Source organism: Halichoeres trimaculatus, unplaced genomic scaffold (genome assembly GCF_033239565.1).
Source record: "Halichoeres trimaculatus isolate MK-OKI-2021-1 unplaced genomic scaffold, fHalTri1.1 fHalTri1_scaffold_2, whole genome shotgun sequence".
Lineage (NCBI taxonomy): Eukaryota > Metazoa > Chordata > Actinopteri > Labriformes > Labridae > Halichoeres > Halichoeres trimaculatus.
In genome coordinates, this window is record NW_027437180.1 from 42,234,529 (window position 1) to 42,258,234 (window position 23,706).

General features: G+C 40.1%; 1 protein-coding gene across 1 annotated transcript; it reads left to right on the top strand.

Moving 5' to 3' along the window:
* The first annotated feature begins 6,009 nt into the window (after window positions 1-6,009).
* On the top strand, window positions 6,010-9,603 carry ftr84 (finTRIM family, member 84). The gene is made up of 7 exons (XM_074662206.1): window positions 6,010-6,591; window positions 6,682-6,777; window positions 6,858-7,091; window positions 8,429-8,585; window positions 8,676-8,732; window positions 8,897-8,950; window positions 9,062-9,603. The coding sequence occupies exons 1-7, from the start codon at window positions 6,019-6,021 to the stop codon at window positions 9,601-9,603; spliced, it is 1,713 nt and encodes a 570-aa protein (XP_074518307.1). The 5' UTR covers window positions 6,010-6,018.
* Window positions 9,604-23,706: the final 14,103 nt, after the last annotated feature.

Consider the following 23,706-nt stretch of genomic DNA (forward strand, 5'->3'; position numbering starts at 1 on the left):
TGGAGAGGAGCAGAGGAGCAGGGAGGGAGATGTAAGGGGAGGGGAGGAGGAAGGGAGAGAGTACCAACCAGCACAGTCGATGACATCATAGCCACTCAGCCTCTCTTGTGTTGGATCAGTGAAAGCCTCAGAGCCTCCATGTACAGATTCATTATAGTTTCAGAATACGTCTGCTCAGAAAGGTCAAAATTGGGTTAAAAAAGTCTCCTTCCTCCATTTTGATATCACTGCTTTAACAGCAGGACCTTCATCCTCAAGAGTGGAAAAATTGCCCAATGCAGAGTTGCCATAAACTGCAGTTCTTTGAGTGTCCATGTGGGGGCTTTCTCCAAAGCCAAAGAATCCTCGTCGACACCAAGCAGCAACCTCTGGCCTCCAGCGTGAAAGTGTTACAAACTGCAGTTTCCTGTGCGTCCACTGGAGGCTGTTGGTAAAAGCTTCAGAAGACATACACACCATTACACTGTAAATAATTCAACACTTCAAAAACTTCAATAATAACTCTGTTTCCAAGGTTTTTCACATCAGTTTTTTTATGTTCGAGTTAATCTCAAACATGTTTCTCTTTTTTTGTTGTTTCTTTTTTCAATCTTGAAAATCAATAAAAAAAAAGGATAAAAAAAAAAAAAACCTACATTGGTTCTATCACCAAAAATCTCCTCAAAATAAAATGTTTCAAATTCATTAACACCATTAATATATTTACACGTTTTTGTGGAAAATGATATAACAAAGCAATATATTTTTGGCAGAAAAACATTTCTTTAATATATAATAAAAATATTAATGATAGGTCTCTAATATTGAGTTAATTCTTTACCTAAATAATTGTGTATTTTACTTGTCCCTAGGTATGCTAGGTTTGCAAAAAGATTGAAGTTAGACGTTTTGCTTATTTTCTGTATATTTCATTTACTGTTGTGTTTCAGGAAGTTTGTTTTCAGTATTTTAATTAAAAAATGTGTTCTTTTTAACACTCAGGATTACCTCTCAAACCTGTCTTACTACAAGACTTCTTGTCAAGTAAAATTATCTAGCTCCATTTACAAATAAATTCATTCGTTTTAAGAAGTTTTCTCATTGAAATTGGTGGTGGCAGTTTGAATAACAGCTCCTCTTTTACTTTATTTATTTATTTGGACACTTATTGTATTTATTTATTTATTTATGTATTTATTTATTTATCTATTTGTTTATTGTTGCAGTTTAGACTGTGTACTACATGATGCAGTCTTCATGATGTCACTCATTTGTTCCTGGTACTAAGTTTTGAAGCCCATCGTTGGAGGCTGCCATACTGGAAAAGCGAAGTCATGCTAGCTTTGTGGGTCGGCGGGTCTTCAGCCTCTGTACAGGCAGCTACAGGGTGCCCACTCGTCAGTCAAACCAATCATGCCCTTATAAGGGCAAAACTTTAAATATGGTGATTTATTAAAAAAATTAAAAAAAATAAAAAGAGTGCTGAAAAATACTCTATAGTTTGTGCTGGTAGAGAAATGACAGACTCAGACCAAAATTGTTAGTTCAACAAGACTTTAGACATGTAAAGTCTGGCCTTTGGAGCAGTTTCTACAGCTCGCCCCAAGTGGACACTGACTGAACTGCAGATTTCAACACTTAAACCAAGGTTTGGTATTTTATGACCACAAGTTGCTGTTTGACACACACCAGCTGGTCGTCTTTGGACTAAAGACAAACATTTACCGCCTGTACAAAAAGCTATACTTGCTTCTCTATCCACTCTCTGGGTTGGCAGGTTATTTTTTTTTATCTATAGACTGAAAGTAACGCTTGATTACCAATATAAAAGAGGTTTGAATGATTTGGATTAAATATGTAGCTGTTTAGTTTTTATAATGGTGTTATTTTTAATTCAGGAAACCTGTCAGCCATCACTTTTGTCTTTTAATATCTTGAAATGAGGCATTTTTCTGGACTTAGCGGCTAAATGTGGCTCATTTAAAGTCCAATACGACATTCTTTCTTTTTAATTAAGTCATAAGAATAGTGTGCAGATTTCAGTTTCTACAGTTAAGCTCTGTTCATACAGCGTTTTGTTCAGTTATGAGTGTTTTTTTCTTTCTGCCATATTTTCACACTGTGCTGTACCTCTCTGAGAGCTGTATCTGTTCTGTCATTTTCTGTAAAACCATTGTTCTGATGCTTTGTGTAATGTATCTTCTAATGTAAGCACAGCGCACATTTTGCTCACTCCTCTCTCTCCTCCCTCCTCCCTGTGACAACAAACTGGGCTCTAAGCCACAGTCATTACTATGCCCGCTGCCCCTTTGCTCTCTTTTCTCACTTACTGTCATTGTCACAAGAGCCCTCTTGTCTGGACAAAGATGAGAACGGCCCTTCAAAGGACAAAGACCATTGACAAGAGGGCTGACCAACTGACACACTGCGAGAGAGATTATTCCTCGTCAAACTGAGCAGAATACAGAGCGGGCCTGACACGCTGATGGCGGGATCATTCAGAAGACACACATGTCCAAAAGACAGACTGCAGCTGAAAAGAGAGGAACTAAGAGCTAAGAGAGGAGACTTCATCTATTTTCAACACTCAGTGCACTCCTTCAGTTTCACTTGACACCACAGGGTGGCGCCTGTGACACACAAACTGCTACAACTCACTGCTCGTCTAACCTTACTCCCTCTGCTGAGTCGGTTGTATTTGGGAGAGTTTATTTGTTTGTCTGTGAACAACATAACTCAGAAAATTATGAACGAATCTTGATGACATTTTCAAGAAATGTTCAAAATGGGATAAGGTAAAAGTGATGAAATTTTGGAGTTGATCCGGATCACTGTCTGGATCCAGGACTTTTTTAAAGGATTTTTTTTTTTATCATAGTGAGATAGGGCTGTTTTCACCATATGTGTATATAACTCCACCATAAATGGTCGGATTGCTTTGCAAAACAATACAAGACAAGGTCACCATCATTTCTGACAGATGTAAAAGTACGATCCAGATCCTGCAAATATTCTGGATACTAAGATCCAGAATATGAAATATAAACGGGGTCATCATAATTTAAAGACAGTCTGCTTAAAAGGAGTATAACATTAAAGTAGGACGAAAGTATTGTGTGAGAATCACAATATACTTGGTGGAGGTCTGTGCTCTCTGAGTGCTTTTCTAGTTCATTCTGTGAATCCAATCCAAAAGATCTTGAAGTGGAACCAAAGATACTGACAAAGGTGATTAGTTATTAGTTATGCTGTCAACACTGCAAAAACTCAAATCTTAGTAAGATTTTGCAGTGTTAAGATGGCAAATCAAACTAAATTGTAGCCAAATTCAATTTCAGATAAATGCCTTTGGGGTAAGACAAATTTACTCGTCAAGTTTCTTGAATTAAGACAAACATTTTAAGAAATCAAATTTAAGAATCTTTTTATATGAATATTAAAGTGAAAACGCAGAAGAGAATACTTAACACAAGACATAAAGAAACAAAAACATAATGAACACGAGCATAAAGAGGTATTTGTATTTTTGGCAGGAAAAGCATGTTGGTTAAAATTTAGACAGCAAAAAAACTGAAATCAATGTACGTGTTTATGTTTTGTTTTTGTTAAAATGTGTCTTATTGTATTTGATAAAGTAGAATGGAACAGAATAGAATGTACTCGTTAGTCATTGAAGGGAAATGTAGAAGCCACATTCATCTAACCAGGCCAAAAAAAATGTCTCATTTCAAGTTGTTTCAAGGCAAAAATGAGATCTAAATTTCTTGTAACAAGTAAAAAAATGTGTCAATGAAATAAGAAAATTTTGATTGTCAAGTTCCTTGAAATTAGAATGTCATTAAACAATAAACTCTTCGCTTGCACTTTAAGCAGATTTTTTTTTTACTTGCTAAAAAAAATCAGACCTCATTTTTGTCTTTAAATAACTTGAAATAAGACCTTTTTCTGGACTGGACTGGTGAGTGTGGCTCATATAAAGTCTAAGAAGACATTTTTAACTGAAAATAAGACAAAAAACTTGATGAGATTTCAGTTGTTGTTTTTTTGTTAGTTTGTTTGTTTGTTTTTTTGTTTGTGTATATGCAATCCTCTTAATCTGCGGACAAGAAAGTCTCAGAAGTAGCCTAAGATATCAAGGGTTAATGACTTTTTGTGTATCATTAAACTGTTTTGATACATAACATTTGCATGTTTGCATGTAATCAAACTGTTTTCCAGTAAACTTGTTCTTTTCTTTACTTTTACGTGTTCAGAATAAACCAGTTTAATGTAATTTTGGAAAAATGTTGATTAATTTGAGTGTAAAACCACGGTGTGTAAATGTGGGCCCAACGGCAGCTGTAGCCATAACCTGAACTGACCTTTACTTTTTCTTCCTGATACGTCTTGTTTTTGTTTTGTGTGGCATGCTGGTGCCACCAGCCTCCATCAGCTCAGTTATATAATGCCCAGTCAGGATTTACCAAGCAGTTTTCTTAAAGAAGGTGGTTTAAACTGTAACCACTGAGGTTTCAATTCTACACCTGCTGACCTCAAAGACTATTTGAAACATCTGATTTTCTCCAACAACTCAAGATTAGTTTTTGTTCCCTCAACTGTTCATAGGTTTGTGTTTTGATTGGCAGATATTCTTATTTCATTGTGCTTCTCTGCATGGGTTATGTAAGTTTCATTTCCTGTATAGGTCTTTTTTTCTGATTGATCAATGGGCATGTTGGAGGGAGGCACCAGTTTATATTGACTATCTATCTATCTATCTATCTATCTATCTATCTATCTATCTATCTATCTATCTATCTATTTATCTATCTATCTATCTATCTATCTATCTATCTATCTATCTATCTATCTATCTATCTATCTATCTATCTGTCTATCTATCTATCTATCTATCTATCTATCTATCTATCTATCTATCTATCTATCTATCTATCTATCTGTCTATCTACTGTTGTTTTTTTCACAGGCTTGTGTTTATTTACAAAGCATTTATCATGATGTGTCTATTTGTCAAAGTTTTCTTGAGTTCATCTTGAGTTACTTATAATTTTTTCTTATAATGCTTGATATCATTGAAGATAAGTGCTTTGAAAATGTCCAAATTAAAGGAATTGTACTAAATTAGCATATTAGTAATTATACTAAATTAAATTAGTGAAATCTGGGACTTTGAAAACTATTTTTCCTTTGGGTTTTCTTTTACATCTGATCATGTTGATCTTGTTTCAGGCAAATTTGAAAAATTGCTCATAAATGAAGCAAAAGAAGTGATCTCAAAGGCCACGGACTTAGAGTAGAAGTTATATGAACTGTGGAAACAATAAAAAAATGGCAACAGTGTCAAAAAAAGGTTGAAAATAAAGTAGCTTTAAATAACAGCCTTGTACATAATGTATATAAGTATCGTGGTGTTGTAAAGCAGGGATCGCACATTGTGAGATTGAGCAGGTTTTCAGACTGGTCCTGTGGGTTCCCACATCCTGACACTGATGCTCTGCGGTTTGTTCACAGGATAAACAGAACAAGTTGTTTTGGCATCATGGACCATCATGAAACTCTTTTCTTGGTGAGATACAGAACTGCAAGGTGTGAAGGACTGGATGACCCAACTGCTAACCCTTACAGTCACTTCCTGACAGTGAGTTTGAGCTTTCTGAAACTACAGCAGACACTGTTCAGTTTTTCTCCTGATGGTCTACCTGTGCATTATTTCGTCTGTAGTTTGAAGCCTTCATTGGGTTTATTGTGCTGACCTTATCGGGCAGGTCGACTTGCTTGCTAAGCAGATTCAGTCATGGTTGAACACCTCTGTGCTTTCTCTCAGATGATCAGGAAACAGGTTCTGTGGGAAGAAATCATCGGTGTGTTTACAGGAAAAACAAAACCTCCCCTTTAAATATCACCCTGGGTCTGCGCGTCTCTGGTTTGTCTCTGTTTGTCTCTGTTTGTCTCTGGTTTGTCTCTGGTTTTGTTGGGAGTTGTGGAATCACTGTAGCCTTTGGATAAGCCTCAGCATTTGAATCTTTATCCTGCATCACCATGGCTGAGTCAAACTTCCCTTTACCACCAGATTCCTTCTGTCAGCTCTGTGTGGACACCCTGAGAGACCCGGTCACTATCCCATGTGGGGACACCTACTGCCTGGAGTGCATCAAGATCTACTGGGACCAGTTTGACCACATGGGTGTGTACAGCTGCCCTCAGTGCCGTGCCACCTTCACACCCCGACCCGTCCTGAGGCGCAACCTCCCTGACGTCAACCACGAGCCACGGCGTCAGCTTCCAGAGCTCACCCCTTTCCCCCACCTGCACCGGGAGTCCTACTGTGACTTCTGCGTGGGCCGCCGCAACAGAGCGGTAAAATCCTGTCTCATGTGCCTGGCGTACTACTGCGAGACGCACGTGAAGCCACATTACGAGTCCGCCACGTTCAAGAGGCACAAGCTGGTGGATGAGACGGGGCACCTGGACAGGAAGATCTGCCCGCAGCACGAGAAGGGTCTGGAGCTGTTCTGCCGATCGGACCAGATGTGTATCTGTGTGCTGTGTACGGTCAGAGAGCACCGCAGCCACAACATCACCTCAGCTGAGGAGGAGCGGATCGAGAAACAAGTGAGTCTGTCAGAGTCTGGTGCTCTCGAGGTCGCCAGCGCCAAATGTTCTGTCACAAAATGTATTCTCAACGCCATGTTCTTCCAACAGAAAGTCTTGGTGGTCACCCAGTCTGAAGTCCAGCACATCATCCAAGAGAGGATGAAGGAGCTGCAGGAGCTCAAGCATAATGTGGATGTGCTCAAGGTAAGATCAGAAACTGTCCAATCAAGTGTTCAGCAGGGTGGTGGATGCTCAAATAACTGATCTGTGTTTGTACCTTGTAGAGCAACGCCCAGCGAGCACAGGCAGAAAGCGACAAGACCTTCCATGAGATGCTGCAGGCGGTGGAGCGCTGGAAGGCTGAAATCAACCAGATGATCATGGCCAACATGCAGTCGGCCATGTCCCAAGCGGACGGCTACCTGGAGCGCCTGGAGCAGGAGATTCAGGAGCTGCAGCGAAGAGATGCAGAGCTGAGGCAGATCCTGGAGACAGAGGACAACATTCATTTCCTGCAGGTGCTCAAAGATCGCAAGGGGCAGATCATACACAAAATAAAGGTGTTTTCAGGGTATGGCCCAGGCTGGTGTTCCCTTATAATCTGATTGGCCAATCTAATGAGTTAGGACAGTTCCAAGCAGAAGTAAAACCAGAAGTTGAGAGTTCATGTTAAGTTTGAAACAGGTTATGGCGATATCAGAAATTATTTCGTTAACTTTTGACTATCAGAAACAGTAGGCAGACGCGCCACCACTAGGGTTGCCCGTACCGTAAAATATGGAATCGTCCTGTATTTCACACTTAAAGGTTGCGTCCCGTTTTGAATCACGAAACGCAATTTGTCCCATATTTTCAGTTTGCCTTGAACGCAGCACCACTTTGCCTGAATTCAACATGCGTTCGCGTCCGCCTTCTAGAAATGGCAGTTTGTTTGGTTTATTTTAAGCTTCGAATAAGTGCTCATCATTAATTGGGTGAGAGAAAGTCGTAAACATGGCTGTGGCTGCATGTGGTACTCCGCCCCGTGCCCCATTGAAAAGCAAAGGATGCAGAAAAACAGACATGAATGGGAAAGCTCAAATGAATGGCTTTCTCTTTTTCTTGAACATGAAAATTTCTCAAATTAAATCCACAGTTTTCTTCAATAAACATGAGCTAGGAGAAAAGTGTGCTAGCTTAAAAACCACAAAGTTAGGAAACAACAACAGGCTAATGTTTCAGAACTTTCCCACATGAACCAAACCCACCTTGTTTGTGGAAAAACTGGGTGACATAATGTGATCCCTTTGCTTCTCCTCCCAATAGGGTTGCCAACTTTGAGGCAGAGAGATACGGGGGGGTTCTCGCTGCACAGCACGGCGGGGAGGGGGTAGTCTCTCGCTACCGTACAGTCTACGCTACACAGTACAGCGCGCACGCACTGGGACTGGGTCACACGACCGTTAGCACGGCCATGGCAGGCAGCCAGACACAATGCACGGCGCAGAGAGAGAAAAAATATATGCATCATGCCTTTTCCTCTGCGGCCGGGACAAACAATGTCCCGTACGGGACGCGCCTCTCTTGGCCCAAATACAGGACGTCCCGGATAATACGGGACAGATGGCGACCCTTGGAAGGGGGTTTGTGGAGTGGTGAGCTTTAAAGATACAGAAGCTACTACAAAGAGTTTCAGAGAGACTAAGACTGAATGAAGGTTTTAAAAATAGGGATTTCTTTTTTTTTTTTTTTTACTGTAAATCTTGTAAAGCTACTACAGTAACACCAGAGGGAAAGTGTAAAGCCAGCTAAGCTAACCCAATCCAAAAGCTGTTGGCATGCCCATGATGGTGGCCATTTTTTCCCCTTTGAACAGAACTTTCCAACCTTGTGCGTCCCTCCTGAAGCCATGGTGCCCAAAGTGCTCATTAACCCTCAGTTCTCTTTCGGAGAGATGAGCAAAACGGCCACAGAGATGAAAGAACATCTGGACGAAATCTGTAAGAAGGAACTGGGAAAAATCTCCAAAACAGGTCTGTGCACTTTTTCAAAATATCAAGTTAAAACAAAATTTGAGTGTGAAGAAAAATCAAGCTAATCCAGCTCCTGCATCATCTCAACAGTGGGTGAGACGCCTGTGTACATTCTTCTGCCAAGGAATGGAGACAAGAGACTCAAAGGTACGTTTCTGTGAGCTCATTATTGCACAATACATAGACTAATCTTTTCAAGAACATGAAAATTAAAAAACATGTTCCCAAGTTCTTTCATCTCATGAACTTTTAAAGTGACATTTAATCAAATGAATTAGAAACACTGAGTCTGTCTTTTTATATCCAAACAGTTCCTTCCAGACTTGATTTTCAGGAGCCAAAGACCAGACCAGACTTCTTGAGATGTAAGAAAAATGTTAATGTTGCAGCATTTTTTATGTCCTTTAATGTTTTAAAAAAAATCTGTATCTACACACATGTAACTTAAAAAGAATGTCCTGTGCATCTTTGTCCAGATGCCTGCAAGTTGTCCTTTGACCCAAACACAGTCTACAAAGAGCTGGTCCTGTCCGACGGTAACCAGAGAGTCACCCGCAAGAAATCTGCTCAGTTTTACCCAGATCACCCGGAGCGCTTCGACGGTTTCTCTCAGGTGCTGTGCAAGGAACCTCTGAGTGGTTTCAGGTTTTACTGGGAGGCGGAGTGGAGCGGAGAGTTCTTCATCGGGGTCGCTTACAAGAGCATCAGTCGCAAGGGGAAGAACTCCACCAGCCTCCTGGGCTACAACGACAAGTCCTGGAGTCTCCTGTGCTCAGACTCGGGCTACTCCGCCTGGCACAACAAAGCGGATCGAGACCTTCCTGATGCTCCCAGGGCCTCGCGGCTCGGTGTGTACCTGGATTATGCGAGCCACACTGTGGCCTTTTACTCAGTATCAGACACCATGGAGCTCATCCACAGGTTCAAAGCTCAGTTCGGGGAGCCTCTGTTCGCTGGTTTTGGTGTGGGCTCCTCTGTCAGCCTGTGCCAGCTGAAGCAGAATCCCACGCCGTACTGATTCAGAGGAGCTGTGAGGAGACACCTGCTACAAACTGCTAATGGGTAGACTGTAAATACACGCTTCAGGGAAATGTAATAAAGCCATGATGAAATGATGATTCACTGTATGTAAAACTGAAAATCATTGTAAATCAACATTTGAATATGTTCATTATTTACGACTTTCTGTCTGGATTGTTATACACTGACCTAACAGACACAGCATGTTAAAGTTATATCAAAGACCAAAACTTCATATTCAGCTGTAAATCTATCTAGAGAGATTGAGATGATGAGGTTTGAGATCCTGCTGACAGAAAATTAATACACAGTGTATCAACTTTTGTTCATGACATGAAGATCCACAATCTGTATCAATGTTTTTATTTTTGTCTCAGAAAAAAGATAAAAACTTCTCAAATAAAGCTGTAAACCAACGACTGTACAGAGATTCAGGTTGCACTTGTTTACTTTCTTCCTCTGTGCAGATGAAGCTAAGTTGCTCCTGTTATTGAATGTTACTAGGATCTAATGTAAAAAAAAAAAAAGAAAAAAGAAAAATAACACAAGAGGATAAGTAGCCATAAATGTGAAATACATGCTGTGTGAATTTTCTGACTATCTTTAGTAGTTAAAGAGTTTCTCGTAACACTTGTAAAATGGCAGCACCAGCACTCCCATGGGTTTCCATGAACGATGCAAAGCAGCAGCACAGCTTTTACATGTTTGCCACATAACAGACAAAAAGCACAGCCATGACAGCATACACACACTACACGCAGCCTGTCATGCAAACTATGATGGATCTGTGGAAAAGAAAGGCAGGTTGGTTCATTTGTATAGCACATTATGGCTCCAAGGTTATTTAAAGTGTGTACACAAGATTCTTTAAGAATGAAATGGAGAGCTTTGCATCGCCAGATGAAACTGTATGATAAGATTGATATTAAATGTCTTAAAGGATTATCACCAGCTTTCAGGGGAACTCATGTTGCATGGATGAGTAGGATGTGAACAAATAAAGGCGACTCAGTCAAAAAAAATGGGCAAAGAAAGCCGAGCAAAAAACTCTGAACTGCTCCTTTAACACATCCTAATTTATCAAAAAACTGAAAAAAGTCTTTTTTGTGGTAGTGTTGACACAGCTTCTCTGGGGAACCTTCAGTCTGTAAACTTTTGTCTCCCAATGGACTAAGCAGACTCTTTGTTCCCAGACATTCATCTTACCATCTTTTAACAATCAAACAAACCACTTGCTGCGTGAGAAGGATATGAAAGCTAAATCTGCAGCATGCTTCAGTCCACCCTACAATAAACCAAAAACTAAAGTTTGTTTCATTATTTGTGACTAACTGGTCCCAGTAGCTCGAGGTTCACAGTTTTATATATATTCAATCAGTCAATCAATCTTTATTTATATAGCGCCAAATCATAACAAACGTTATCTCAAGACACTTTACAAAAACATTCACAGGTCTAGACCCGTAAATGTTAATAAAAATTTTATTATCAGAAACCCAACATCAAGACAAGATAAGGAGTCTTATCTTATCTTAATCCACCATGAGGACAGGACTTTGCAGCATTTAGCAAGTTACAATGGAGAGGAACAAGTTCCCTTTAACAGGCAGAAACCTCGGACAGAACCAGACTCATGTTAGACAGACATCTGTCTCGACTGTGTTGGGGTTAGAGAGAGACAGATAGAGGAGAGAGAGTGGGAGAGAGAAATCCCAGAGTAGAACTAAAGGCTCGACCTCCCAGACTACTTTTAGAGACCCTAGGTACAACGAGCAGACCTGCATGTTGAGAACGCAAAGACCTAGACGGATTATACGGAACGATTAAGTCTTTAAGATACGATGGCCCGATGCCATTCAGCGCTTTGTAAGTCAGAAGAAGAATTTTAAACTCTATCCTAGATTTTATAGGTAACCAGTGTAGAGACGCTAACACTAGAGAGATGTGCTCTCTCCTCCCAGTCCAAGTCAGTACCCGAGCGGCAGCATTCTGAACCAGCTGAAGAGTCCTAATAGACTTATTAGGACAGCCGGATCAAAGAGAGTTACAGTAGTCCAGCCTAGAAGAAACGAAAGCATGGACCAGTTTCTCAGCATCACTCCGAGACAAGATGTGTCTAATTCTCTTGATATTGCGAAAATGAAAAAATGCCGTCCTTGAGACCTGTTGGATGTGAGAGTTAAAGGACAGGTCCTGATCCAAAAGAACTCCCAGGTTCCTGACAGTGGTGCTGGAAGCCAAGCTGATGTGGTCCGAGGCGGCCATGTTGTTCAAGAAAGCTTCTCTGAGATGTTTGGGTCCAAGAACAATGACTTCAGTCTTCTCTGAGTTCAGCAGTAAGAAGTTTCTGCTCATCCAGGACCTGACGTCTTTGAGGCATGCTTCAAGTTTAGATAAGCGGTTGGTTTCTTCAGGCTTCATTGACAAGTAAAGCTGAGTGTCATCTGCATAGCAGTGAAAGTTTATTATCCGCGTTCAGATATCTGGTACCTCTGCAGTCATAAAGCCACACCTGGTCGCAGTTTTAAAATCTAAACAGGCTTTAATCTTCATGTCAGTCTGTTGGCTTGTTAGTTTTATCTGTATTTGATTATACCATCAGTGAGCCACTGTTGTGGGAATTTATGGGCAGATCTAGCACTGTGCATTGTGACGTCACATGCAAAAGGTCAACACTTTGACTAAAAGCCGGATTTAAAACTTTTGGTTGATCACTGTAAAAGCTGTCTAACCAAGCACAACAAGAAGGCGTTAAGAAAAACTCGTTTGAATATTGCGGATGCTTCATTTTCATATGTTAGTCTTTCCACTGTGTTTCATGTTTTGAAGCACATTTGGTAATGTCAACAGTAAAATTCTATATAAGGAGCCTGGAGAGAAAGCTTTCCTTCAGCGCCGCATGACCAAAGCTCCAGAGGACTGCTGCAAACAAACACACGAGGTAACGAGCAAAGACTGAAAAAAGTTCATTAGAAAAAATACATTTCTTTTCAATGTGTGAGTGCCTGGTGCTCTTTTTTCTGATCTTCTGCGATTGCATCATTGTCCTCTTTTGCAGGGTATTTGCGTTTTATCAAACAGCTCGCTGAGTGAAAAGACACTCAACTCCAAACTGAGCGTCAGATCAAATCTGCTTCACCACAACTCCTGAAAACATATAACAAGGTTGGTACCACGCACTGCATGGCTTAAGATTTGTTGGGGTGTTAGTGCTGAGATCTGTGCCACTAGCAACTGAGTTTAAATTTGACATATATATATATATATATATATATATATATATATATATATATATATATATACATATATATACATATATATATATATAAGTGTGTGTGTGTGTGTGTGTGTGTGTGTGTGTGTGTGAGTGTGTGTCATAAAATGTTACATTAAATTAAACACAATTTCAAATCAAGTTTTCTTTTATTCTTCCACCAAGGAGGTTGTGTTTTTGGGAGTTTGTTTGTTTGTGAACAACATAACTTAAAAACTAACAAACGGATCTTCACGAAATTTTCAAGAAATGTTCAAAATGGGATAAGGAAGAGGTGATTAAATTTTAAAGGTGATCCAAATCACCGTCTGGATTCAGGACTTTTTTAAAGGATTCTTTATCTTTGTGACATAAAGCCGTTTTCACTACATGTGTATATAACTCCACCATAAATGGTCGGATTGCTTTGCAAAACAGTACAGGACAAGGTCACCATCATTTCTGACAGATGAGTACGATCCAGAAAGTACGATACAGATCCTGCCAATATTCTGGATACTAAGATCCAGAATATAAAATATGAACTGGGTCATCATCATTTTCAACACTATCAGGAAACAAATCATCAAACAAACCTGCAACTAACACCAAACTGTAGCAGACAGTCTGCTGAAAGGGAGTATAACATTAAAGTAGGACTGAAGTGTTGGTGAGAATCACAATATGCTTGGTGGAGGTCTGTGTGTGTGGTCTGTGCTCTTTCAGTGCTTTCCTAGTTCAAACTTCAGATTTAAAATCGTTGTTCAAAGTCAGTTTATTGTGACCAATATTTCAGTCGGATTGTGCAAAGTTTTGTTTGGTTTGAATTTTGTTTGAAATTGTGATTTTTGAAATATGTATTGCTTTGAACTTACACAGAGATCAATGAAATAAGTTTGTAGCATGATACCAGTGTTACAGATGGAGGTGTTTTGTGACCTCCAGCTCTCCTAACGAGCTCTCACTCAGCTCACCTGTCCTCGTTGCACCCAGCTGCTGCTCATCAGCCTGGGGAGTCTATAAAAGGAGGATCTTTCCCTCAGTTAGTGTGTGACACCAAAGAGCCAACACCTTCAGTTGGTTTCTCTTGGTTTGTGGGATGAGTGTTTGGAGAGTGTGTGTGTGTGTGTGTGTGTGTGTGTGTGTGTGTGTGTGTGTGTGTGTGTGTGTGTGTGTGTGTGTGTGTGTGTGTGTGTGTGTGTGTGTGTGTGTGTGTGTGTGTGTGTGTGTGTGTGTGTGTGTGTGTGTGTGTGTGTGTGTGTGTGTGTGTGTGTGTGTGTGTGTGTGTGTGTGTGTGTGTGTGTGTGTGTGTGTGTGTGTGTGTGTGTGTGTGTGTGTGTGTGTGTGTGTGTGTGTGTGTGTGTGTGTGTGTGTGTGTGTGTGTGTGTGTGTGTGTGTGTGTGTGTGTGTGTGTGTGTGTGTGTGTGTGTGTGTGTGTGTGTGTGTGTGTGTGTGTGTGTGTGTGTGTGTGTGTGTGTGTGTGTGTGTGTGTGTGTGTGTGTGTGTGTGTGTGTGTGTGTGTGTGTGTGTGTGTGTGTGTGTGTGTGTGTGTGTGTGTGTGTGTGTGTGTGTGTGTGTGTGTGTGTGTGTGTGTGTGTGTGTGTGTGTGTGTGTGTGTGTGTGTGTGTGTGTGTGTGTGTGTGTGTGTGTGTGTGTGTGTGTGTGTGTGTGTGTGTGTGTGTGTGTGTGTGTGTGTGTGTGTGTGTGTGTGTGTGTGTGTGTGTGTGTGTGTGTGTGTGTGTGTGTGTGTGTGTGTGTGTGTGTGTGTGTGTGTGTGTTGAGGGAAAGCGGGTATTTATAAGCGATTAGAGAGGGTTTATCTGTTAGGAGGTTTTTCTTTTGCACAGCGTTATCCCCCCACCAAGCCACTCCACTTTGGTTTAAGGCCTTTTTCTGTTTGTCGACTCTTTTAGTAGATTTAGTCGGTGGCTTTGGAGAGTGAAACTCCACCTTTCAGACCCTAAAGGCTTTGTTTCTGTTTTGTATTAAGGTGCAGATTTTCTTTTGCTAGTTTCCCTGTCTGTGACCCCTGTCCTCCACGCCACGAGACTTGTTGTAACATAACACCAGTTACTGCTCATTTTTTGAATTTTTATTTAAAACCTAAAACATTTATCTTCAATGTTTTACATCTAGGAGCTCATCTTGTCTTTTCCTTTTTTTCGTCACAGCCACAGGATGTACACCCCCCCTGCACTGAATGGTTCACTCAGCCAGGTTCTTCACTATAACGACCCATTCCTCTTTACTATTGTGTCAGTGTCGGTGAACATGATCCTCGGTCCTCCTGTCAATGGCTACATCATGTGGCTGATACTGAGAGGCTCCAGAGAGTCTATAACCTCTGATTTCTTTTTCCTCAACTTGGCCATCTCTGAGTTCCTCTTCTCTCTGTCCTGTGTGTGGTATCTGTGTTATATAAATCTAGAGTTACTTTTCTGTGTTCTAATCTTCACCTTCTCAGCCGGCCTTCTGTTTACAACCAACCCTCTCTTTCTGTGCTGCATCTGCATGGAGAGCTACGTCGGGGTCATCTTCCCTGTGTTATACCTGAGGTTTAAACTCTTGAGATACAAGCTGGCCTGTTGTTGTGCCGTGTGGCTGATAAGCCTGGGTTCTTGCACATACTTCATTTTTACTTATACAGATCCTTTGTTTATGTTTGGAAACTTCATCCTGTGTATGCTGATATTCTGTGTCATGGTTTTCTGCTCGCTGTCAGTGCTCAGGGCTTTGAAACGCCCCAGGCCAGGAGAAAGGGACTCTGGGAAAAATATTAGCAATGCAAAGAAGAGGAAGGCTTTCAAAATAATTGTACTGATCATGATTTCAATAGCAGTTAATTTACTGTGTTTCGCAGCTGCGATTCCAGTGCAATGTTGCTTTGAGGTCAATTACTTTCGCCAAATTTTAGAAGTATGCTTGAATATAGCCTTGGTAACTGCATTCCTACAGCCTCTCCTGTACCTGCACAAGTCTAGGAATCTCCCCTGTATGAGGAAGGTCTAACTGCAGTCACATTATCAAGAGTTGGTTTAAGTTTCAGGGAGAGCTCTTAAACAGGGTCTCTAATGATTTGTTGTGTATTTTTGCTTAACAAAGAAAGAATTTGTGAAAAAAGAGCACTTTGTTTTCTCTGCCTTTGAATTTCATCGTTTTCATTCATTCATTAAACAATCTCACTACTTTTGATGATGTTTACATTTTAATGATGTTTATAATGTTAAAAACTTTTAGCTCTGCATTGTGAGTTATGTGACCTGTGATAATCATGAAATGTGTTTTGAGTTGTTTTTCTGGGTGGACTCCAGGAAGATTAGCTTGTCACCTTAGTTGCCGCTAATGGGGCTCTTTTTAAACAATAAACAATTAAACATTTCATCCATTCACTTTTTCATTCATTTGTTTATATCAATGTGGTAGGTGAAGCAAAGCAAGTTTTTTTTATATATAGCACATTTCAGCAAGGCAATTCAAAGTGCTTTACAGATAAAACATGTAAAAAGAAAGCAATTAAAATTCAGTGGAAAAGCAGATAAATACCAAGATACATAAGATTCTAACAAAATGATAATAAAATGAATAAAATAAAATCGAGGGTGATAAGAAGAGCTTTATGACACCACTCAGAGGAATTTCACCCCTAGTAATATACTTTTATTTTTACAGTTTTAGGCTTAACTTAAAGATGCTATAAGAAGGAACTCTTCTGATTGCACTCCCTCGCCACCTTGTGGCCCAGAGTCTCCCGCTCACTGTTGTAAATTACTTTTAGTGAGGCGTGTGTTGGTTTTGGAATTAAATTAAACTTTTTACTGGACACATCGCGTCAAGGTAAGATATGTATCGGTACAGTTATGTAGCCGTATGGTTTGAAATGTGTCAAAAAGCAAATGTTGTAATAAATAGCTATATGTAGCGCTATCGGCAGCCTAGTGCTCTAAGGTATCTGTAGGCTAACATGACAACAAGATAACACTGTCTGTTTGTAGTTTAATAGTTGTTTATTTAACATAGCTGTTAGCCCAGTGCTCTGAGACGTGTCTGTAACATGTAACGTTAGTGAATCCTGGTTATTTCCTGCCAGTCATCGACCAATCAGAGCTAACGTAACCTCACTCTTCATTTTATTGATAGACTCTCAAGTTTGAACAGACCACTGCAGAATAACTGCTGACTGTGGGTTGGATTAGACATTAGCACTAACAGCTTAGCTCCTGTTTTAGCCTTTAGCTCGTGCTCTATCTCTCTCCTGTTTCTCTTTCTTCTGCTCTTCTGTCCTTTCTCTGTCTGACAGTTAGGCTCCAGTGTCCACCATCACTACAACATTAATCACAGAAATCATTTTCAGCAGAGAAAAACTCAGATCTCTCCTTTCATTAAAAAACTTAATCAGCCATCATGGTGTTGTCATAGAGACCTAGACGTGCCATAAATTAATCCAGCTGAATAGGAGAGACATTTCTGCAAAATTAAACAGGACAGGGAAAACAAAAAAAAAAAAAAAAGACTTCTGTAAGAGGTGTGAAATTAACATGACTGATGACACTCACACTTTACTTTTCATAACAACACACATTCAAAGATATTCCAAGGATGGTTTGGAGCTGGGATCTGGACATGGAGGGGTCAGTGCTGTGATGGATGGGTTTTTTGAGAGTTCCAGAGGGAGGGAGCAGCTCCGTCGCTCCGGGTTCAGAGCTTGGTCCTCTGAAGAGAAGAGAGAGGGTTTGCTTTAGGGGAGTGAAGGCTGCAGGTGGGGTTGTCAGCCGAAGCAGACCAGCGAGACTCGTAGGAGCCAAGATCCGGAGGGCTTTGTAAGCTGGAAGACAGACTTTGGACTGAACACCTGTGGACATTTTGCAGGACAGGAGTGATGTGGCCACAGGACGGGGATTGTTTCAGTAGACGGGTGGCTGAATGCTGAATGTTCTGGTTTCATTCAGGACTTTGGATGATGAAAATTACAGAACTCTCTTGCAGTGGTTGAATCTGGATGTGATGAAAGTATGCATCAGGGTTTCTGCTGCAGAAAAGGGGTGAAGCAGCCAGAGGCAAGCTTTGTTTTTGAAGTGAAAGGAGCCAGTTCTGGATGTGTGATTATATACTGTTCAGATGAGAGGTTCATGATTATAAAGCCAGATTTTTTTGGTGTTGAACTAAAAGGAGATGATTTAAAATTAGTGAGGCAATTGGTAAGGGTAAAAGAAGGAAGAACAGAAAATGAAAACCTTTATTACAAAAAGATTAGAAAATCAGACTTAATTGGTTTTAAATTGCAAATAAATTGTAGAGACATGGATGAATCCTATAGCTGATAAAGGTCTAAGTATAAATATATCAACGTGTTTGAAATATCCTTGATTTTTTTGGGGTCCATTAGTACACTGGCATGTTATAGTCACTTGAAAAAAAAATAGAAATTCTGTTTTTACAACATAACTATCTTTAAAAATAGAAACAATATATATTTTCTGATTTTCCTGTTTTTACAAGATACTATCTTGTACAAACAGCAAATATTTATTTGATTTTTTTATGTTTTTATAAGATCCTATCCTGTAAAACAGGGGAAATATTTTTTTTTCTATTCTTCTGTTTTTAATAGATACTTTCTCATAAAAAGAGAAAATTTCCATTTTTGAATTTTCTGTTTTTATGCAATACTATCTTGTAAAAAAAAAAAAAAAAAAAAGTTTTTATTCATTTTTTAATTTTCCTGATTTAATGATATACTTTTCATGAAAAGTTTTTTTTTTATTATTTTTTTCATGTTTTCATAAGATACTATCTTGTAAACACAAACTATTTATTTTGGAATTGTTTTTATGAGATATTTTCAAAAACAAGATTTTATTAATTTTTTAATATCCTGATTTTATGAGATACTATTTCATAAAAACAGTTTGTATTATTATTATTATTATTTTCATGTTTTTTATTAGACACTATCTTATAAAAACTATTTATTTTAGAATTTTTGTTTTAATTAGATGCTATCTTGTGAAAACATTTATTTTGAAATTACCTGTTTTTATGAGATACTATCTTTCAAAACAAGATTTTTTTAATTTTTGAATATTTTGATTTTATGAGATACTTCTTCAGAAAAACATTCATTTTTATATTTTCTATTTATTTTTTTTTATTTTTTTTTTTTTATTATTTTTTTTTTTTTATTTATTTATTTTTTTTTTGGGGGGGGGGGGTATTGCAATATGCCACTGTACATTAGTGAATTAAAGAAATTAATAAACAAATATTAAACAAAAAAAAATGAAGAAAAAAAAAAAAGGTTGTCTGCTTTAAATCCACCATTGGAAGATTGTTTTGTAAATCTCTTAAACCTTTCTGCTTGATAGGCATAGACAAGTTTATGTCCCAAACACCTAAAATACAATCATATGGCATCTCTTTATATTGCTGTGTACCCAGCAGGAGTTTGTTGACCTGAGTGCACAGGTGTGCTGAGAGAAACCAAAGCATAAACAAAGCAGGTATCAACATGCAAACAGAAATGACTGCTAAAATAATAAATAAATGAAATAATCAGTCACAGGAGGTGGGATCATGATGGAGAAGTGATTTCCATGTGTCAGCCTGTTGACTGCTTGTTATCTTTGTTGGGCCACAGTGCACCAAGCAGCACAGACTGAGAGCTCACTTTGACAAATCCACCTTCAAACTCTGCAGGACCAGGACTCAGGCTCTCTGTCAACACTTCACCAGGTCTGGATTAATTACCCAACTTTAAAATCATGGGTTGGATTATTCTGACTGACAGTTTTTTGTTTGTTTTTCTTAAATGTAAAGCCTGAAAAGTGTAACTGTGGATTATTGACTTTTGTAACGAGCCAAAAAAGTGACCTGTGATCTTTGCTAATGTGTTTCTTCTTCTTTACAGTCACAAAATGAACACCACCGGTGCAGTGAGCAGCTCAGTCAGCTTTCCTTGGCCTTTGGACATTGGATCATCAAACTTAGCCATTGTTTCAGTGTCAGTGAACCTGATCCTCGGTCTTCCTCTGAACGGTTTTGTCATGTGGCTGATCCTGAGAGCTTCCAGAGAGTCTATAGCCTCTGACTTCTTTTCTCTTCACCTGGCTGTGTCTGAGATCTTCTTCTGTTTGTCTTGTATTTGGTTTTTCATATCTCTGAAGTTGATTTCAATTGAAGCTTTAGCAGGATACATGTTTTCACTCGGCCTCCTCTTGACAGCACGTCCTCTCTTTCAGTGCTGCATCTGCATGGAGTACTACGCTGGGGTGGTCCACCCTGTGTTATACCTGAGGTTTAAACCCCTGAGATACAAGCTGGCCTGTTGTTGTGTCATGTGGATCATCATTCTGTCATCTTGTATCTACTTCCTGTTCACCTTTCATGATGAAATGTATTTGTTTGCGTATTTTATACAAAGCGTGTTGCTGCTCTGTGTGATGTTGTTCTGCAGCCTCTCAGTCCTCAGAGCTCTGAAACGCCCCGGACCAGGAGATAAAGTCAAGGGGAAGAAGACGACCAACAAGATGAAGAGAAAGGCCTTCAAGATCATTTTACTGATCACGATTTTCATGACTGTGAATTTCTTTTTGTTTGTGGCTGCCATTCCTCTGCAGAGCTGTCTCCAGCAGTGGATTTTTCAAACTGTCTTTAGTATTTCATCATTTGTGGCGATGACGACTGGGTTTATCCAGCCGCTCCTCTACCTCCACCGCTCTGGAAAACTCCCGGGTGTGAGAAAGATCGAGATGTCCTAATAATCTATTTTGTCCTGCTTTTCATCTGGTTTCATCTTTTTCGTTTGCTTGTTGGCTGATTTTTTATGTCTTGCTGATCCAGCCCTGTTTCTGTTTTCTATAACTTCCCACTTTCAGTTCTGCTCATGAATAGAGTTTGAAGAGGAGAGCGTATAGAGTTGACAACAGTGAGTGCCCATCATTTTCACTGCATCAAATTTAGAGTTAATCACCTACAGAGTTTATTTTTAATGACACTGGTTTGCAAATTCATAAAGCTATGGGCGTATCTTTCCCCAGCAACAGTTTTTGGGGGCACTTTTTCCAGTGCCCCCAAAATAGAGACAAGTAGCTTAACGCTTTTTTCCCCACATTTTCAATGCACATAAATAGTAATTTTGCTCATATTAGTTTTTTCAGATAAAACAAAAACCCACTCTCTACTGAGATGCGCCCTCTGTTGGCCAGCTGCCACTGCTAATAATTCTATTGTCCGTTTCTTGTAATTTTTTCATCTCTGTTTTTTTGTCATCTTTGCATTTGGAGTGGATCATGGACACCAAACTGGTTTTACTATTTTTGCTCCTGTGTTCGTCTGGAGATCTTACATGTAACCATGGCTGCATTGTTTACACGTGAAACCAGCTGTTAGCAGCCTGTAGCATGTCAATGCTAACTGGTGCTAGGCCTGATGTTTCCCACAAGGTGAGTAGAAGGAGGTGAGGACGACGTGCTGGTTCTCAGGTGTGAGCTAAGAAGTGACGACATGGACCTGTCCTTCCATCCATCGTTATTGGGAACGTAAGATCTATCTCCAATAAGATGGACGAGCTAGCTGTGCTAACCCAGCAACAGAGGGAATACCAGAGGGCAGAGTAGCATCATGCTATTCACAGACATGGCTAACAGAGCTAACAGCAGACACCAAGGCCACATGTGAAGAGCTTCACCTGCTGTGTCTATTCTATTCTGTTTGTGACGATGGTTTGTTGCATCTTTTCTTTCCTTGATCTGTGAATAAACTTCTGTAAACTCCATCAGTGTTTCTATTGTTCTCTCACAGATCATTACTGTGGGACATTTATCGTATGTCTCGTGCTTTTCAAATTCAGCTTTTTAATGTAAGCTACAACACAATTAGACGACAGGTTTCTGAGAGCTAACAGCTTCTGTGATAGGCACTCACAGGACAACAGCTTCAAGCTTCAAAGAGGCGTCACAGTCTCAGTTTTACTTACTGTGAAGAGAGGACTTCAAGATGCAGTTTTGACAGGTCAGACTCATTGACTGTATGTCAAGTGGACAGCGTGGCTTCCATTTACCAGTGTACGGTTTCCAAGCCAAAACACCCCCCTCACATGTGTCGCCGTTGAGCAGCGAGAGTCTGGGCAGTTGAGGCTCTGAGGGACTCAGGGAGAGTCTGGGTGGAGCTGGGTAACAAAAATATCTTTTTTTTTTTCTTTTGAGAGTCTAATCTCTTCAGGGTTCTCCCTCTCAACATGTTTTACAATCCCAGAGAAAAAAAAAACAAGAAAGGCAGCTGTCAATCATAGTTCAATGTGACCTAAAGCTCAATGTGACCACAACAATCGGATGTGAGAAACATTTCAACGAGGTGTATTCATTTTTTAAAGTTTGACCACAGCTCATATGGAATGGCTGGGGAGATTGATTATTTGACCTATACTGTAGCCAGCCACCAGGGGGAGCAGTTTTTGTGGCAACCTCAACTTCAGACTGCAGATAAAAAGACATCCACCAATGAGACAGAGTCAGGGGAAGAAAAAGAGGCTTGTCTGGACCAGCAAACACCACCACTGGACTACCAGAGACAGAGAGATGGTGCTATGGACTAAGGAATCAAAGCTTGAAACTTTTGCTTTATCACACAGGATTTTTATACGTGAATTAGGCTAAAGGAAAGGATGATTCCTCAGTGTGTGGCATCAAATGTGAACATAGAGGAGGAAGCATGAAGGTCTGGGGCTGTTTTGCTGGATCCAAGGTCAAGCAACAGGTTAAGTGTGCAGACCTCACATCACAATCCAGAGCTCCTGACACCTGGATTTCCATACATCAATCAGCAAAGTGATTTCTCAAACAAATATCACAGGGTTATATCAGTGTGTCAGGTTGATTCTGCTTCAGAGCTGCAGGAGAACTCAAGATCCTTTGTCGGCTCCAGATCTGCACCAGGTTTGTGTGTGAGGTCTTTAGACTTCACTTAACTTCACATTAAACAACTGATGCAGCTGATGCTCTCTCTTCTTCTCCTTCACAGATAGGACATGAATACCACCACGACAGAGAATGTTTCGTTGATCCTCACCGCATCTTCTCAGTTTTTCACATGGCTTCCAGTGTCCCCACAGGTCAACCTGATCCTCAGTCTTCCTCTGAATGGATACACCATGTGGCTGATCCTGAGAGCTCCCAGAGAGACCATGACCTCTGACTTCTTTTCTCTCAACCTGGCTGTGTCAGAGACATTTTGTTCTTTATCTAGCATTTGGTTTTTGCTTTTTAGCAGTCTGAAATCAGAGTGGTATTTGGAGGGCTACATGTTTTCTCTGGGCCTTCTCTTGACAGCACGTCCTCTCTTTCAGTGCTGCATCTGCATGGAGTACTATGCTGGGGTGGTCCACCCTGTGTTATACCTGAGGTTTAAACCCCTGAGATACAAGCTGGCCTGTTGTTGTGTCATGTGGATCATCATTCTGTCATCTTGTTTATACAACCTGTTCACCTTTTATGACAGTTTGTATTTGTTTGTGTATTTTATACAAACTGTGTTGCTGTTCTGTGTGATGTTGTTCTGCAGCCTCTCAGTCCTCAGAGCTCTGAAACGCCCCGGACCAGGAGATAAAGTCAAGGGGAAGAAGACGACCAACAAGATGAAGAGAAAGGCCTTCAAGATCATTTTACTGATCATGATTTCCATGACCATGAATTTCTCTTTGGTTGTAGCTGCCATTCCTCTGCAGTTCTGTCTGGAGCCAAAAGACTTTGAGCACGTCTTCAGCATTTTCTTAACTTTTGCCATGACCACTGGGTTTATCCAGCCGCTCCTCTACCTCCACCGCTCTGGGAAACTCCCCTGTGTGAGAAAGATCTA